The following is a 15,884-nucleotide window of genomic DNA, read 5'->3' on the forward strand; positions in this document are numbered from 1 at the left end:
CAAACCTTTGAACCTTTTCCAGTTTAGTCTTATCCTTGACTGGGTATGGACTCCATGCTGGGGCTGCATACTCCAGGATTGGCCTGACATATGTGGTATACAAAGTTCTGAATGATTCATTACACAAGTTTCTGAATGCCGTTCGTATGTTGGCCAGCCTGGCATAAGCCGCTGATGTTATCCGCTTGATATGTGCTGCAGGAGACAGGTCTGGCGTGATATCAACCCCCCAAGTCTTTTTCCTTCTCTGACTCCTGAAGAATTTCCTCTCCCAGATGATACCTTGTATCTGGCCTCCTGCTCCCTACACCTATCTTCATTACATTACATTTGGTTGGGTTAAACTCTAACAACCATTTGTTCGACCATTCCTTCAGCTTGTCTAGGTATTCTTGAAGCCTCAAACAGTCTTCTTCTGTTTTAATCCTTCTAATAATTTTAGCATCGTCCGCAAACATTAAGAGAAATGAATCGATACCCTCCGGGAGATCATTTACATATATCAGAAACAAGATAGGACCGAGTACAGAGCCCTGTGGGACTCCACTGGTGACTTCACGCCAATCGGAGGTCTCACCCCTCACCGTAACTCTCTGATTCCTATTGCTTAGATACTCCCTTATCCACTGGAGCACCTTACCAGCTACACCTGCCTGTCTCTCCAGCTTATGTACCAGCCTCTTATGCGGTACTGTGTCAAAGGCTTCCCGACAATCAAAGAAAATGCAGTCCGCCCTCTCTTTCTTGCTTAATCTTTGTCACCTGATCGTAAAATTCTATCAAGCCTGTAAGGCAAGATTTACCCTCCCTGAACCCATGTTGGCGAATTGTCACGAAGTCCCTTCTCTCAAGATGTGTTACCAGGTTTTTTCTCACGATCTTCTCCATCACCTTGTATGGTATACAAGTCAAGGACACTGGCCTGTAGTTCAGTGCCTCTTGCCTTCCGCCCTTTTTGTATATTGGGACGACGTTCGCCATCTTCCATATTTCTGGTAGGTCTCCCGTCTCCAGTGACTTACTATACACTATGGAGAGTGGCAAGCAAAGTGCCTCTGCACACTCTTTCAGTATACATGGTGAGATCCCATATGGACCAACAGCCTTTCTAACATCCAGATCCAGCAGGTGTCTCTTGACCTCCTCTCTCGTAATTTCGAACTCTTCCAAGGCCGCCTGGTTTACCTCCCTTTCTCCTAGCACAGTGACCTCACCTTGTTCTATTGTGAAGACCTCCTGGAACCTCTTGTTGAGTTCTTCACACACCTCTCTGTCATTCTCTGTATACCTGTCCTCGCCTGTTCGAAGTTTCAATACCTGTTCTTTCACTGTTGTTTTCCTTCTGATGTGACTGTGGAGTAGCTTTGGTTCGGTCTTGGCTTTGTTTGCTATATCATTTTGAAAACTTTTCTCTGCTTCTCTTCTCACCCTGACGTACTCATTCCTGGTTCTCTGGTATCTCTCTCTGCTTTCTGGTGTTCTGTTATTCCGGAAGTTCCTCCACGCCCTTTTGTTCAGTTTCTTCGCTTCCATACATGCCCTATTATACCATGGATTCTTCTGTTGCTTCTCGGATTTTTCCCTTTGGGCCGGGATGAACCTGTTTACTGCCTCCTGACACTTTTGGGTAACATAGTCCATCATACCCTGTACAGACTTATCTCTGAGGTCTGTGTCCCAAGGTATTTCACTTAGGAAACTTCTCATCTGTTCATAATTTCCCTTTCGGTATGCCAGCCTTTTGATTCCTAGTTCTTTTTTGGGGGAGATAAGTCCTAGCTCTACCAGGTACTCAAAGTTCAATACACTGTGGTCACTCATTCCCAAGGGCACTTCCATCTTAACTTCTCTTATATCCCACTCATTTAGGTTAAATATCAAATCAAGCATTGCTGGTTCATCTTCTCCTCTCATTCTTGTTGGTTCTTTGATGTGCTGGCTTAGAAAGTTTCTTGTTGCACCGTCCAGCAGCTTAGCCCTCCATGTTTCTGGTCCTCCATGCGGGTCTCTGTTCTTCAAATCTATCTTCCCATGGTTGAAGTCTCCCATAATTAGTAGTCCAGATCCATTCCTGCTAGCAACAGAAGCTGCTCTTTCTATTATGTTAATGGTGGCCATGTTGTTTCTGTCATATTCCTGTCTAGGTCTTCTGTCATTTGGTGGTGGATTATATATGACTACGACTATAATTTTTTTTTCCCCCTCCATTTGTTACGGTACCTGCTACGTAGTCACTGAAACCTTCACAGCCCTGAATATCCATCTCCTCAAAATCCCAGCCTGTGTGTGTGTGTGTGTGTGTGTGTGTGTGTGTGTGTGTGTGTGTGTGTGTGTGTGTGTGTGTGTGTGTGTGTGTGTGTAATTACCTAAGTGTAATTACCTAAGTGTAGTTACAGGATGAGAGCTACGCTCGTGGTGTCCCGTCTTCCCAGCACTCTTTGTCATATAACGCTTTGAAACTACTGACGGTCTTGGCCTCCACCACCTTCTCACTTAACTTGTTCCAACCGTCTACCACTCTATTTGCGAAGAGTGTGTATTTGTGTGTGTGTGTGTGTGTGTGTGTGTGTGTGTGTGTGTGTGTGTGTGTGTGTGTGTGTACTTACCTAATTGTGCTTGCGGGGGTTGAGCTCTGGCTCTTTGGTCCCGCCTCTCAACCGTCAATCAACTGGTGTACAGATTCCTGAGCCTATTGGGCTCTATCATATCTACATTTGAAACTGTGAATGGAGTCAGCCTCCACCACATCACTTCCTAATGCATTCCATTTGCTAACTACTCTGACACTGAAAAAGTTCTTTCTAACGTCTCTGTGGCTCATTTGGGTACTGTGTGTGTGTGTGTGTGTGTGTGTGTGTGTGTGTGTGTGTGTGTGTGTGTGTGTGTGTGTGTGTGTGTGTGTTTGTGTGTGTGTTTGTGTATGTGGTTGTGTATGTGTTTACTCACCTATTTGTCCCTGCTGGATCGAGCGTTGACTCTTGGATTCTGCCTTTATAGCCATCGGTTGTTAATAGCAATGACTACTGTTCAATTTCCCTACCATATCTAATTTGAAATTATAAATACAGTTTGTTTCCACAACCTGCTCCTTAAGTGCATTCCATTTTTCCACTACTCTTACGATAATAGAAAACTTCCTAACATCTCTGTGACTCACCTAAGTTTCCACTTTTTACCCATGTCCCCTCGTTCTGTTACAATTCAGTATGAACTTTACGTCTATTTCCACTCTGTCAATCATATAAAATATGGATTTTATATGTTCCTATCATATCCCTCCTCTCCCATCTCTTTTCTTGCGTCGTCAGGGTCAGTTCCTTCAGTCGCTCTTCATATCAAATCTCTCGCCACTCTAAGACGAGCTCCATATCAAACTTCTGAACATTTTCCAGTTTCCTTAGGTGTTTCTTCAGGTGGGGGCTCCAAGATGGGGCTGCATACTCTAAAACTGGTCTCACGTAGGCTGTGTAAAGAGCCCTAAATATGTGTGTGAGTGTACTCAGTTGTACTCATCTAGTTGTACCTGCAGGGATTGAGCTCTGGATCTTTGGTCCCGCCTCTCAACTGGCAATGAACTAATGTACAGTTTCCTGGGCCTATCATATCTACATTTGAGACTGTGTATGGAGTATACCCCCATACTGTGTACATTTCCATCACATCACTGCCTAATGCATTCCATTTGCTAACCACTCTGACACTAAAAACGTTCTTTCTAATATCTCTGTGGCTCATTTGGGCACTCAATTTCCACCGTGTCCTCTAGTTCGCGTGTCCCTTGTGTAAAATAGCCTCTCTTTATCACACACACACACACACACACACACACACACACACACACACACACACACACACACACACACACACACACACACACACACACACACACACACACACACACACACACACACACACACACACACACACACACACACACACACACACACACACACACACACACACACACACACACACACACATTGCATTAGGAAGGAACATTGGATTGCATTAGGAAGTGATGTGGTGGAGTTTGACTCCATACACAGTTTCATGTGTAGATATGATGGAGCCCAATAGGCTCAGGAACCTGTACACCTGTTGATTGACGGTTGAGAGGCGGGACCAAAGAGCCAGAGCTCAACCCGCAAGCACAAGTAGGTGAGTACAACTTGGTGAGTACACACACACAGGGCGAACACAGAGGAACTATTTACAATGAATATCAACAGAACAAGGGGGCACGGATGGAAGCTTGAAACTCAGATGTGTCATAGAGATGTTAGAAAGTTTTCCTCTAGCGTGAGGGTAGTGAGTAAATGGAATGACCTAATGGAGCAGGTTGTAGAGGCTAACTCCAATCATAATTTTAAAAGCAGGTATTATAGGGAAATTGACCAGGAATCAATACATTAAACAACCAGCGGCTAGAAAAGCGGGACCCAAGAGTTGGAGCTCGATTCCTTACGTACAAATAGGCAATTTGCATAAAAGTGAAGCAATGTGTAAATGCTATGAATAAAAGTAACGCAATACGTTACTATTATATATAAGGATGAAGCAAAGTGCAAAGGCAATATATATAAGAGTGAAGCCATGTGTAAAAGCAATATGTAAGAGTGAGGGGCGTGAGGTGAGGAGAGTGGGCGGCCGCACGACAGCGCCACATCCATCCCTCACATGAAGGCAAAAACTGCAACAATACAGCACTTGGCTGTAAAAACAACTCACTGTACTCCCCCAGCGCCCATCACCAGTTAAGCCATCGTCAAAACATTGGGAGTTTTGGCTGCTGGCGGTGTGATGGGGGGGGGGGTCAAAGCCAGGGTGAAGCTTTGGTTGGGGGCTGGTGGGTGGTGGTGGGGGTGACGGAAGTCAGGAGAAGGAGGTGGTGGGGAGGGATTTAAGCCTGATGAAGCAGCTGGTTGGGGCAGGGAATTAAACCAGGGGGGGAAACCAGTTTGTTGGGAGAGATTTAAACCAGGGGAAGCAGGTGGTAGGAACCAATATAACCCAGAGGAAGCAAGTGGTGGAGAGAGAGAGATATATAAACCACTGCTCTCCCCAGGTCGGCTGAATGGACTAGAGACGAACTCGGCCTCAAGACAATTAAAGCGCACGGAAAAGCCGTGAACTCAATAATTGGAGAGTATTGGTCTGGGGGAACCAGTGGGCCATTTTCTGGCCAGGAGGGCCTCGGTGGGTGGGGCCGCCGCGAACCAGGGATATACATTAGGTGAACCAACCCGTTAATGCTGCTATTGACCCTCACCCAAGATCGGAGCTCAAGAAATATATATATTTTTGTTAACGTGCGTTACATTTTGGGGATTATCCATTGTTTTTGCAGTGATACTGTGCGATGAAGCTCAAGTGTTGATAGCTGTGTGTGTGTACATGTGTGACTATACTAGGTGAGGGGCGGGGTATACGAGGGTGCCTGGGTCACTGTCTGTCTGTCTGTCTGTCTGTCTGTCTGTCTGTCTGTCTGTCTGTCTGTCTGTCTGTCTGTCTGTCTGTCTGTCTGTCTGTCTGTCTGTCTGTCTGTTTGTCTGTCTGTCTGTCTGTCTGTCTGTCTGTCTGTCTGTCTGTCTGTCTGTCTGTCTGTTTGTCTCTCTGTCTATCTATCTGTCTGTCTGTCTGTCTGTACTCACCTAATTGTACTCACCTAATTGTGCTTGCGGGGGTTGAGCTTTGGCTCTTTGGTCCCGCCTCTCAACTGTCAATCAACTGGTGTACAGATTCCTGAGCCTACTGGGCTCTATCATACCTACATTTGAAACTGTGTATGGAGTCAGCCTCCACCACATCACTTCCTAGTGCATTCCATTTATTAACTACTCTGACACTGAAAAAATTCTTTCTAACGTCTCTGTGGCTCATCTGGGTACTAAGTTTCCACCTGTGTCCCCTTGTTCGTGTCCCACCCGTGCTGAAGAGTTTGTCTTTGTCCACCCTGTCAATTCCCCTGAGAATTTTGTAGGTGGTTATCATGTCTGCCCTTACTCTTCTGTTTTCCAGGGATGTGAGGTTCAGCTCCTTTAGCCTTTCCTCGTAGCTCAATCCTCTCAGTTCCGGGACGAGCCTGGTGGCATACCGCTGAATCTTCTCTAACTTTGTCTTGTGTTTAACTAGGTATGGACTCCAGGCTGGAGCTGCATACTCCAGGATTGGTCTTACATAAGTGGTATACAGGGTTCTGAAAGATTCCTTACACAAGTTTCTGAAGGCAGTTCTTATGTTGGCCAGTCTAGCATATGCCGCTGATGATATTCTTTTGATGTGGGCCTCTGGGGACAGGTTCGGTGTGATATCAACCCCCAGATCCTTCTCTCTATTTGATTCTTGCAGGATTTCCCCTCCCAGATGATACCTTGTGTTCAGCGTCCTGCTCCCTTCGCCTAATTTCATCACCTTACACTTTCCAGAGTTGAACTTCAGCAGCCATTTTCTAGACCATTCCTCCAGTTTATCCAGGTCATCCTGTAGTCTCTGTCTATCTTCATCCGTCTTGATTCTTCTCATAATTTTTGCATCATCAGCAAACATCGAGAGGAATGAGTCTATACCCTCTGGAAGATCGTTCACATATATTAGAAACAGGATGGGTCCAAGTACTGAGCCCTGTGGGACTCCGCTGGTGACATCTCGCCACTCTGATGTCTTCCCCCTCACCGTTACTCGCTGTTTCCTGTTGCTTAAGTACTCCCTTATCCACTGGAGCACCTTCCCTTTTACTCCTGCCTGTTACTCCAACTTTTTTAACAGCCTTTTATGGGGTACTGTGTCGAAGGCTTTTTGGCAATCCAGGAAAATGCAGTCGGCCCACCCTTCTCTTTCCTGCCTAATTTTCGTTGCCTGGTCATAAAATTCTATTAAACCTGTGAGGCACGATTTACCATCTCTGAACCCATGTTGGTGGTGCGTTACAAAGTTATTTCCCTCCAGATGCTCTACGAGCCTCCTGTCTGTCTGCCTCCTGTTCTGTCTGTCTGTCTGTCTGTCTGTCTGTCTATCTGTCTGTCTGTCTGTCTGTCTGTCTGTCTGTCTGTCTGTCTGTCTGTCTGTCTGTCTGTCTGTCTGTCTGTCTGTCTGTCTGTCTCTCTCTCTCTCTCTCTCTCTCTCTCTCTCTCTCTCTCTCTCTCTCTCTCTCTCTCTCTCTCTCTCTCTCTCTCTCTCTCTCTCTCTCTCTCTCTCTCTCTCTCTCTCTCTCTCTGATTGTCACATCCTGTCTCCCATTCCCCAGACCCTTCATCACATTCTCCCTCCCATTCTCACTGCTGGATCCCTCCTATCTCTCTGGAAGATCCCTCTTATCTCTCTGGAAGATCCCTCTTATCTCTTTGGAAGATCCCTCTTATCTCTCTGGAAGATCCCTCCTATCTCTCTGGAAGATCCCTCTTATCTCTCTGGAAGATCCCTCTTATCTCTCTGGAAGATCCCTCTTATCTCTCTGGAAGATCCCTCTTATCTCTCTGGAAGTGGGCAAAACTTCAATCTATACTGAATAAATATTGTTGACGCTAAATCAACGTCATCGACGTAGAATCAATTTCCCAAAACACACATTGTCCACACATACACCGTCACAGTCTCCAGCACCATACACCCTCACAGTCTCCAGCACCATACTCCCTCACAGTCTCCAGCACCATACTCCCTCACAGTCTCCAGCACCATACACCCTCACAGTCTCCAGCACCATACTCCCTCACAGTCTCCAGCACCATACACCCTCACAGTCTCCAGCACCATACACCCTCACAGTCTCCAGCACCATACTCCCTCACAGTCTCCAGCACCATACTCCCTCACAGTCTCCAGCACCATACTCCCTCACAGTCTCCAGCACCATACTCCCTCACAGTCTCCAGCACCATACACCCTCACAGTCTCCAGCACCATACTCCCTCACAGTCTCCAGCACCATACTCCCTCACAGTCTCCAGCAACATACACCGTCACAGTCTCCAGCAACATACACCCTCACAGTCTCCAGCAACATACACCTTCACAGTCTCCAGCAACATACACCGTCACAGTCTCCAGCAACATACACCTTCACAGTCTCTAGCACCATACATCTTCACAGTCTCCAGCAACATACACCTTCACAGTCTCTAGCACCATACATCTTCACAGTCTCCAGCAACATACACCTTCACAGTCTCCAGCACCATACTCCCTCACAGTCTCCAGCAACATACACCCTCACAGTCTCCAGCAACATACACCTTCACAGTCTCCAGCAACATACACCTTCACAGTCTCCAGCAACATACACCGTCATAGTCTCTAGCAACATACACCGTCACTCACAGAACTCACATCTGCCAATTTTACCATTCGTTTATAATTCATTTTCTGAATATACAAATATCAGCTCGTCCTCATAAACAAAGGGTAAAGTCCATTCCATGCTCCCACCAAACCACATGTTTGTAAATGAAAAATGGGTTACTCACACAACTCATCCTCACACTAGGCTGTTTAAAGCAGCGGCCGGACTCCCCAGACGCATTCGTCAATTTTAAAATACTGTGTATTAAAAAAAATCTCATAAAAAATATTTTTAGACAAACAAATTATACGTCTAGTTAGACTTAGGTTAGGTTAGACGTAGGTTATGTTTGGTTAGGTTAGGTTAGGTTAGGTTAGGTTAGGTTAGGTTAGGTTAGGTTAGGTTAGGTTAGGTTAGGTTGGGTTAGGTTAGGTTAGGTTAGGTTACGTTAGGTCAGGTTAGGTTAGGTTACGTTAGGTTAGACGTAGGTTATGTTTGGTTAGGTTAGGTTACGTTAGGTTAGACGTAGGTTATGTTTGGTTAGGTATTTAGGTTCTGTTGGAGATTATTTGTATATGACGTACGCAACAGTCCTTCATTCGAATCCATTACATCCAGCGGTCGATCCCACAGACGCATTCATAAATTTAAAAAACAGGAATTTCTCCAATATAAATTAATATGATAATATATTAGCATATTGTGCATATATAGGCATAGGTTAGGTTAGGTGTTTAGGTTCTATTAGCGGTTATTTGGATTTGTGTTACATGGGTGAAGCATTTACAGCGTTGTGGCTCGAACAAAATTCGTCAGTGAAGCACTTGTTCCGGAAGTGTTCGAACGTCATCAGTTGTGAGTCGTTGCCTACAGCCCTAATGTTACCTACTGCACCAATGTTACCTACTGCACCAACGATACCTACAGCACTAATGTTACCTACTGCACCAATGTTACCTACTGCACCAACGATACCTACAGCACTAATGTTACCTACTGCACCAATGTTACCTACTGCACCAACGATACCTACAGCACTAATGTTACCTACTGCTCCAATGTTACCTACTGCACCAACGATACCTACAGCACTAATGTTACCTACTGCACCAATGTTACCTACTGCACCAATGTTACCTACTGCACCAACGATACCTACAGCACTAATGTTACCTACTGCACCAATGTTATCTACTGCACCAATGTTACCTACTGCACCAACGATACCTACAGCACTAATGTTACCTACTGCACCAATGTTACCTACTGCACCAATGTTACCTACTGCACCAATGTTACCTACTGCACCAATGTTACCTACTGCACCAACGATACCTGCTGCACCAACGATACCTACTGCACCAACGATACCTACTGCACCAACGATACCTACAGCACTAATGTTATCTACTGCACCAATGTTACCTACTGCACCAACGATACCTGCTGCACCAACGATACCTGCTGCACCAACGATACCTACTGCACCAACGATACCTGCTGCACCAACGATACCTACTGCACCAACGATACCTACTGCACCAACAATACCTACTGCACCAACGATAACTGCTGCACCAACGATACCTACTGCACCAACGATACCTACTGCACCAACGATACCTACTGCACCAACGATACCTACTGCACCAACGATAACTGCTGCACCAACGATACCTACTGCACCAACGATACCTACTGCACCAACGATACCTACTGCACCAACGATACCTGCTGCACCAACGATACCTACTGCACCAACGATACCTACTGCACCAACAATACCTACTGCACCAACGATAACTGCTGCACCAACGATTCCTACTGCACCAACGATACCTACTGCACCAACGATACCTACTGCGCCAACGATACCTGCTGCACCAACGATACCTGCTGCACCAACGATACCTACTGCACCAACGATACCTACTGCACCAACGATACCTACTGCACCAACGATAACTGCTGCACCAACGATACCTACTGCACCAACGATAACTGCTGCACCAACGATTCCTACTGCACCAACGATACCTACTGCACCAACGATACCTACTGCGCCAACGATACCTGCTGCACCAACGATACCTGCTGCACCAACGATACCTACTGCACCAACGATACCTGCTGCACCAACGATACCTACTGCACCAACGATACCTGCTGCACCAACGATACCTACTGCACCAACGATACCTACTGCGCCAACGGCTGGCCACTGAGGTATACCACAGAGCGATACAGATGGTGCGCTGTGTGGTCACTGGTTCTCAGTATACACGAGAGGCGGGTCCCCACAAGAGGGAAGGGATTCATCATCACGGCTACTGAAAAATAACTTTCTTAAATAAGAAACTCGGGTGGAAAGTTCAAACTTCCCACGGAGAGGTAATGGAACACGTAAACTCACTCCAAAAAGTTACTCTTGTTAAGAATCAAGACTTCAGTGGAATTTGCCTCAGTAATAGTTTCTACGGTGTTCTAGGTCCTTAGTGTGGGAGAGATATGCCTTTTTATTGACTAGTATCTGCTTTTACGGTGTTCTAGGTCCTTAGTGTGGGAGAGATATGCCTTTTTATTGACTAGTATCTGCTTTTCTAGTAGCTTTTATTCTGGTTTTAAAATGGGAATTCGAATAAAAATGTATATTGACTTATTATAAAAGCATCGTTATTTTGCTCAGAGTTACAAGTTGTTGTCGTTTGGACAAAAAATATTTGATGAAGTTAATTATTACTATGTTAATCATTATTTTCATTATAATCATTTTGAGGCTATGAAGAGGACTTGAACCAGCGTTCTGGTGAGTCCCAGACACCTGCCTGACTTAACCGACTCGGCCACTGTGCTACTAAAGCCGACTAGACTGAAACTCGACTGAATTCACTAGGAGGTTCCGGAGGCCCCAAGCCAGAGCCCACCCAGGGTTTTACAGCCAACCCGACCACACACTCGGGTCTACAGTAGTGGCCTTCACACTCTTACGTCCCGATTTACAATTTCATTAAGATTTCATTGTGAAATAAAGTGACTTTAATCACTTTATTTTCATGAGGAAGATGAGACTCAACTGTGAGGGAGAGAATTATCAAGGGAAAGCGCCAATGCATTACGTCTGTTTCGCACTTGGAAGGGGTCAGGTTAAGGATTTCGGATGAGACGGGGGGAAAGGAATAGTGCCCAACCACTTGGACAGTCGGGGATTGAACGCCGACATGCATAAAGCGAGACCGACACTCTACCGTCCAGCCCAAGTGACTGGGAGTTCCCGAGCGACGTCCAGTGGGGGAAGGAACTGGAAGGGAAGACGGCAGATGAGAAGACACAAGTTGTTGCTCTGATATGTACAGCTGCAACGGACCACCTACACGCGCGGGCGGTCGAGAGAGGCGAAGTAGACCCATATATGCAATACCTAGAAGCAAAGGTGAGCACCAAAGGTGAGCACCAAAGGTGAGCACCAAAGGTGAGCACCAAAGGTGAGCACCAAATGTGAGCACCAAAGGTGAACACCAAATGTGAGCACCAAAGGTGAGCACCAAAGGTGAACACCAAAGGTGAGCACCAAATGTGAGCACCAAAGGTGAGCACCAAAGGTGAACACCAAATGTGAGCACCAAAGGTAAGCACCAAAGGTGAACACCAAAGATGAACACCAAAGGTGAACACCAAAGGTGAGCACCAAAAGTGAGCACCAAAGGTGAACACCAAAGATGAACACCAAAGGTGAACACCAAAGGAGAGCACCAAAAGTGAGCACCAAAAGTGAACACCAAAGGTGAGCACCAAAGGTGATGCATAAGGTACATAGTTTGGGAACGAGGAGGGAAAAAAAAGAGATGCACTTAAGAGAGGCAGAACTCAATACCCAAGAGTCAGGAGGGAAGGTGAGACAATAGTTTTAGATGACATTAGCAGCATCTTGAGGTTATCTTGAGATGATTTCGGGGCTTAGCGTTCCCGCGGCCCGGTCCTTGACCAGGCTTCCATTTTGTTACACACCCCCCAGGAAGCAGCCCGAAGCAGCTGTCTAACTCCCAGGTACACATATTTACTGCTAGGTGAACTGAGGCATCAGGGTGACAGAAATTCTGCTTATTTGTTTCCACCTCCACCGTGGATCGAACCCAGAACCTCAAGACTACGAATCCGAAGCGCTGTCCACTCAGCTGTCAGACCCTAAGGTCGGGACTCATTGTAACCCCGTCCCATCCCAAAGGCAAGGAATGGTGCCTAATCATTTGGACGGTCGGGGATTGAACACCGACCTGCATGAAGCGAGACCGTCGCTCTACCTTCAACCCCAAGTGGTTGGTGGTTGAGGAGAAAAAACAAGTTTTAAGTTGAGGAAAAAAAAGGTCAAGAGGACAAAAATGGGAGCTAGAAACACATATGAGATGAAAGAATGTAAGAAGATACCCCGTGCCTTCCTCCCCCCCCCCCCTTCGTCCCATCCCAAATCCTTATCCCGACCACTTCCCTAGTGCTATATAGTCGTAATGGCTTGGCCCTTTCCACTTTACGGGCTATTCATGCCCGTGCCACCTCTTGAGTGGCTTAATCTTTATCAATCATCATCGCTTTCCTCTGATAGATCCCTTCCTCGTACCCTGTACAGGTAGTCAACAAGCGTAATGGATTGAAAGAAAAAGTTATGGAAACCACCTCCATCCACAACTTTAAGGACTGATCACACCCTCAGTCTGATCATGGGAGCTAGAAAGAGCTACTGGGGAGCTACTGGGGAGAAAGAGCTACATGGGAGCTACTGGGCTCCATCATATCTACTTTTGAAACTGTGTATGGAGTCAGCCTCCACCACATCATTGCCTAATGCATTCCATCTGTTAACTACTCAACACTGAAAAAAAAATTCTAACGTCCCTGTGGCTCATTTGGGTACACAGTCTCCACCTTGTTCGCGAACCACCAGTGTTGAATAGTTTAGCTTTATCTACCCTGTCAATTCCTCTTAGAATTTTTGTAGGTAGTGATCATGTCTCCCCGAGCTCTCCTATCTTCCAGCAACGTGACGTGCATTTCACGCAGCTTTTCCCAGCTGCTCATGCCTCTTAGTTCTGGGACTAGTCTATTGGCATATATCTGAACTTTTTCCAGCATCGTCTTGTGCTTGATAAGGTACGGGCTCCATGCTAGGGCCTCATATTCCAGGATTGGCTTTTCATATGTGGTATACAAGATTCTAAAGGATTCCTTACGCAGGTTCCTGATGGTAGTCCTGATGTTAGCCAGCCTTGCATACGCCGCTGATGTTATTATAGTTATGTGAACTTCTGGGGAGAGGTTTGGCATGATATAAACTCTTAGATCTTTCTCTCTCTCCGTTTCATGAAGGATTTCATCTCCCATTCGGTATTCTGTGTCTGGCCTCCTGTTTCCACCGCTTAGTTTCATTACCTTACATTTACTTTGGTTGAACTTTAGTAGCCATTTGTTGGACCATTTATTCAGTTTGTCTAGGTCATATTGTAGCCTCATGCTACCTTACTCTGTCTTAGTCCTCCATAGAAGTTTTGCATCATAAGCAAACAATGAGAGGAACGAATCTATTCCCTCTGGGAGATCATTTACATATATCGGAAACAGTATAGGTCCAAGGACTGATCTCTGTAGGACTCCACTGGTGACGCCTCGCCAATCTGAGACCTCACCCCCTCTCAGTGGTTCGCTGTCATCTGTTGTTTAGGTACTTTCTTTTTCAATGGGATACTTTCCCTGTCAGTCCTGCCTGAATCTGCAGCTTATGCACTAGTCTTTTGTATGGAACAGTGTCAAAGGCTTTCTGGCAATCCACACATATGCAGTTTGGATTGCCCACCCCTCTCTTTCTTGCCTGATTTTTGTTGCCTGGTCGTAGAATTCAATTAATCCTGTGAGGCAGGATTAAGGGACTTGCCCTACCTGAACACATGCTGATGTTGTGTTACAAAGTTCTTTCGCTCCAGATTTTCCACTAGCTTTCTCGCACAATCTTCTCCATCAACTTTCATGGTATGCAAGTTAGGGACACAGGCCTGTAGTTGAGTGCTTCCTGTCTATCCCCCTTCTTGTATACCAGGACTACATTAGCCATCTTTAAAAATTTTGGAAGTTCATGAAAATTTTGGTGAACTGAATTGAACCAGTGATTTCTTATACACTGTGTAGAGTGGCAGACACAATGCTTCTGCACCTTCCTTTAGTATCTAAGGTAAAATTCCACCCGAGCCTATATCCTTTGTCACATCCAACTCTAGCAAAAGTTTCCTTACATCCTCACTGGAAATCCCAAACTCTTCAAGTGGTTCCTGATTAACTATTCCCTCTCTTATCTCCAGAGTTTCTCCTTGCTCTAATGTGAAGACCTCCTGGAATTTATTATTCAGTTCCTCACACACTTCCTTGTCATTTGAAGTGAATCTGTCTGCCCCTGTCCTCAGTTTCATTACCTGTTCCTTCATTGTTGTTTTTCTCATGATGTGGCTGTGCAGCAATTTAGGTTGAGTCTTTGCCTTGCTTGCTATGTCATTTTCGTGATGCCCTTCTGCCTCTCTTCTCCCCCTGACGACTCCATTCTTGGCAAGTCTAGTATCTTTCTCTGTTCTCAAGTGTCTTGTTATTTCTATAGTATCTCCACGCCCTTGTACTTTGTTGCTTTGCTAGCTTACATCTCTGATTAAACCATGAGTTTCTCTTCTGCATTTGGTTTTTTTCCCCTTGTGGACCGGGACAAACTTGTCTGCTGCCTCCTTTCACTTCTGTGTGATGTAGTCAATCATGTCTTAGGCCGTCTTTCTCCTGAGATCTGTTTCCCATGTTATATCTGTCCGAAATTTTTTCTCCTCATAGTTTCCCTTCCGGAATGCCAGCCTTTTGTTTTCAGGTCCTTTCCTTGAGTACATTAGGCCTTCTTCGACCAGATATTCAAACGTCATTACACTATGACCACTCTTTCCTACTGGGGCCTCGAAGCCGATTTCCCTTATGTCAGAGTAGTTCAAAGTGAAGACTTGGTCGAATCTTGCTGGTTCATCGTTTTCTCTCATTCTTGTGAATTCCCTGATATGTTTGCTTAAAACGTTTTTTGTCACAACTCCCAATAGTTTAGCACTCCATGTTTCCTCTCCTCCATGCGGTTCCTTGTTCTCCCAGTCTATTCTTCCGTGATTGAAGTCCCCCATGATGAGCAGATGGGATATATTTCTACAGGCAGCAGAAGCTGACCTCTCACTTATAATGTTAACTGCCATGTTGTTGTTGTCATACTCTTTCCTGGGGTCTTCTGTCGTTTAGTGGAGTGTTGTATATCACTGCTACTACTACTTTTGGTCCTTCCATAGTCATGGTGCCAGTTATGTAGTCTTCAAACCTCCTCGCAGCCTGGGATAAGTATCTCCATGAAGCTCCATTCCTTTCTCATTAGCAGGGCCACTCCACCTCCTCCCCTTCCTTCCCTTTCTTTCCTTATTAGAGTGTAGTCCCGGGGAAACACCGCATTCAGTATGATTCCTGAGGGGTTTGAGTGTGTGCGTGCGTGTGTGTGTGTGTGTGTGTGTACTCACCTAATTGTACTCACCTAATTGTGCTTGCGGGGGTTGAGCTT

At 45.7% G+C, this 15,884-nt stretch overlaps 2 protein-coding genes across 2 annotated transcripts in view; one reads left to right on the forward strand and one right to left on the reverse strand.

Annotated features, from left to right (window-relative positions):
- The window catches only part of LOC123752801 (prestalk protein-like), a 79,036-nt gene extending 68,417 nt beyond the window's left edge, over positions 1-10,619 (forward strand). Inside the window, exon 3 of the mRNA XM_069336698.1 lies at positions 9,152-10,619. Coding sequence (XP_069192799.1) covers positions 9,152-10,619 — 1,468 coding nt within the window. The remainder of the gene's footprint in view (positions 1-9,151) is intronic.
- A 2,624-nt stretch (positions 10,620-13,243) lies between these two features.
- Positions 13,244-13,651, reverse strand: LOC138371689 (uncharacterized). Its single transcript, XM_069336699.1, has one exon. It carries the CDS (start codon positions 13,649-13,651, stop codon positions 13,244-13,246), a length of 408 nt encoding a protein of 135 aa, XP_069192800.1.
- Between the last annotated feature and the right edge of the window lie 2,233 nt (positions 13,652-15,884).

The sequence above is a fragment of the Procambarus clarkii genome, chromosome 36 (assembly GCF_040958095.1).
Source record: "Procambarus clarkii isolate CNS0578487 chromosome 36, FALCON_Pclarkii_2.0, whole genome shotgun sequence".
In the NCBI taxonomy this organism is placed as follows: Eukaryota; Metazoa; Arthropoda; class Malacostraca; order Decapoda; family Cambaridae; genus Procambarus; species Procambarus clarkii.

What these genes read in the sequence shown, in the direction of transcription:
- LOC138371689 (XM_069336699.1), bottom strand. Translation starts at nt 13,651, where the DNA reads ATGGGAGATGAAATCCTTCATGAAACGGAGAGAGAGAAAGATCTAAGA.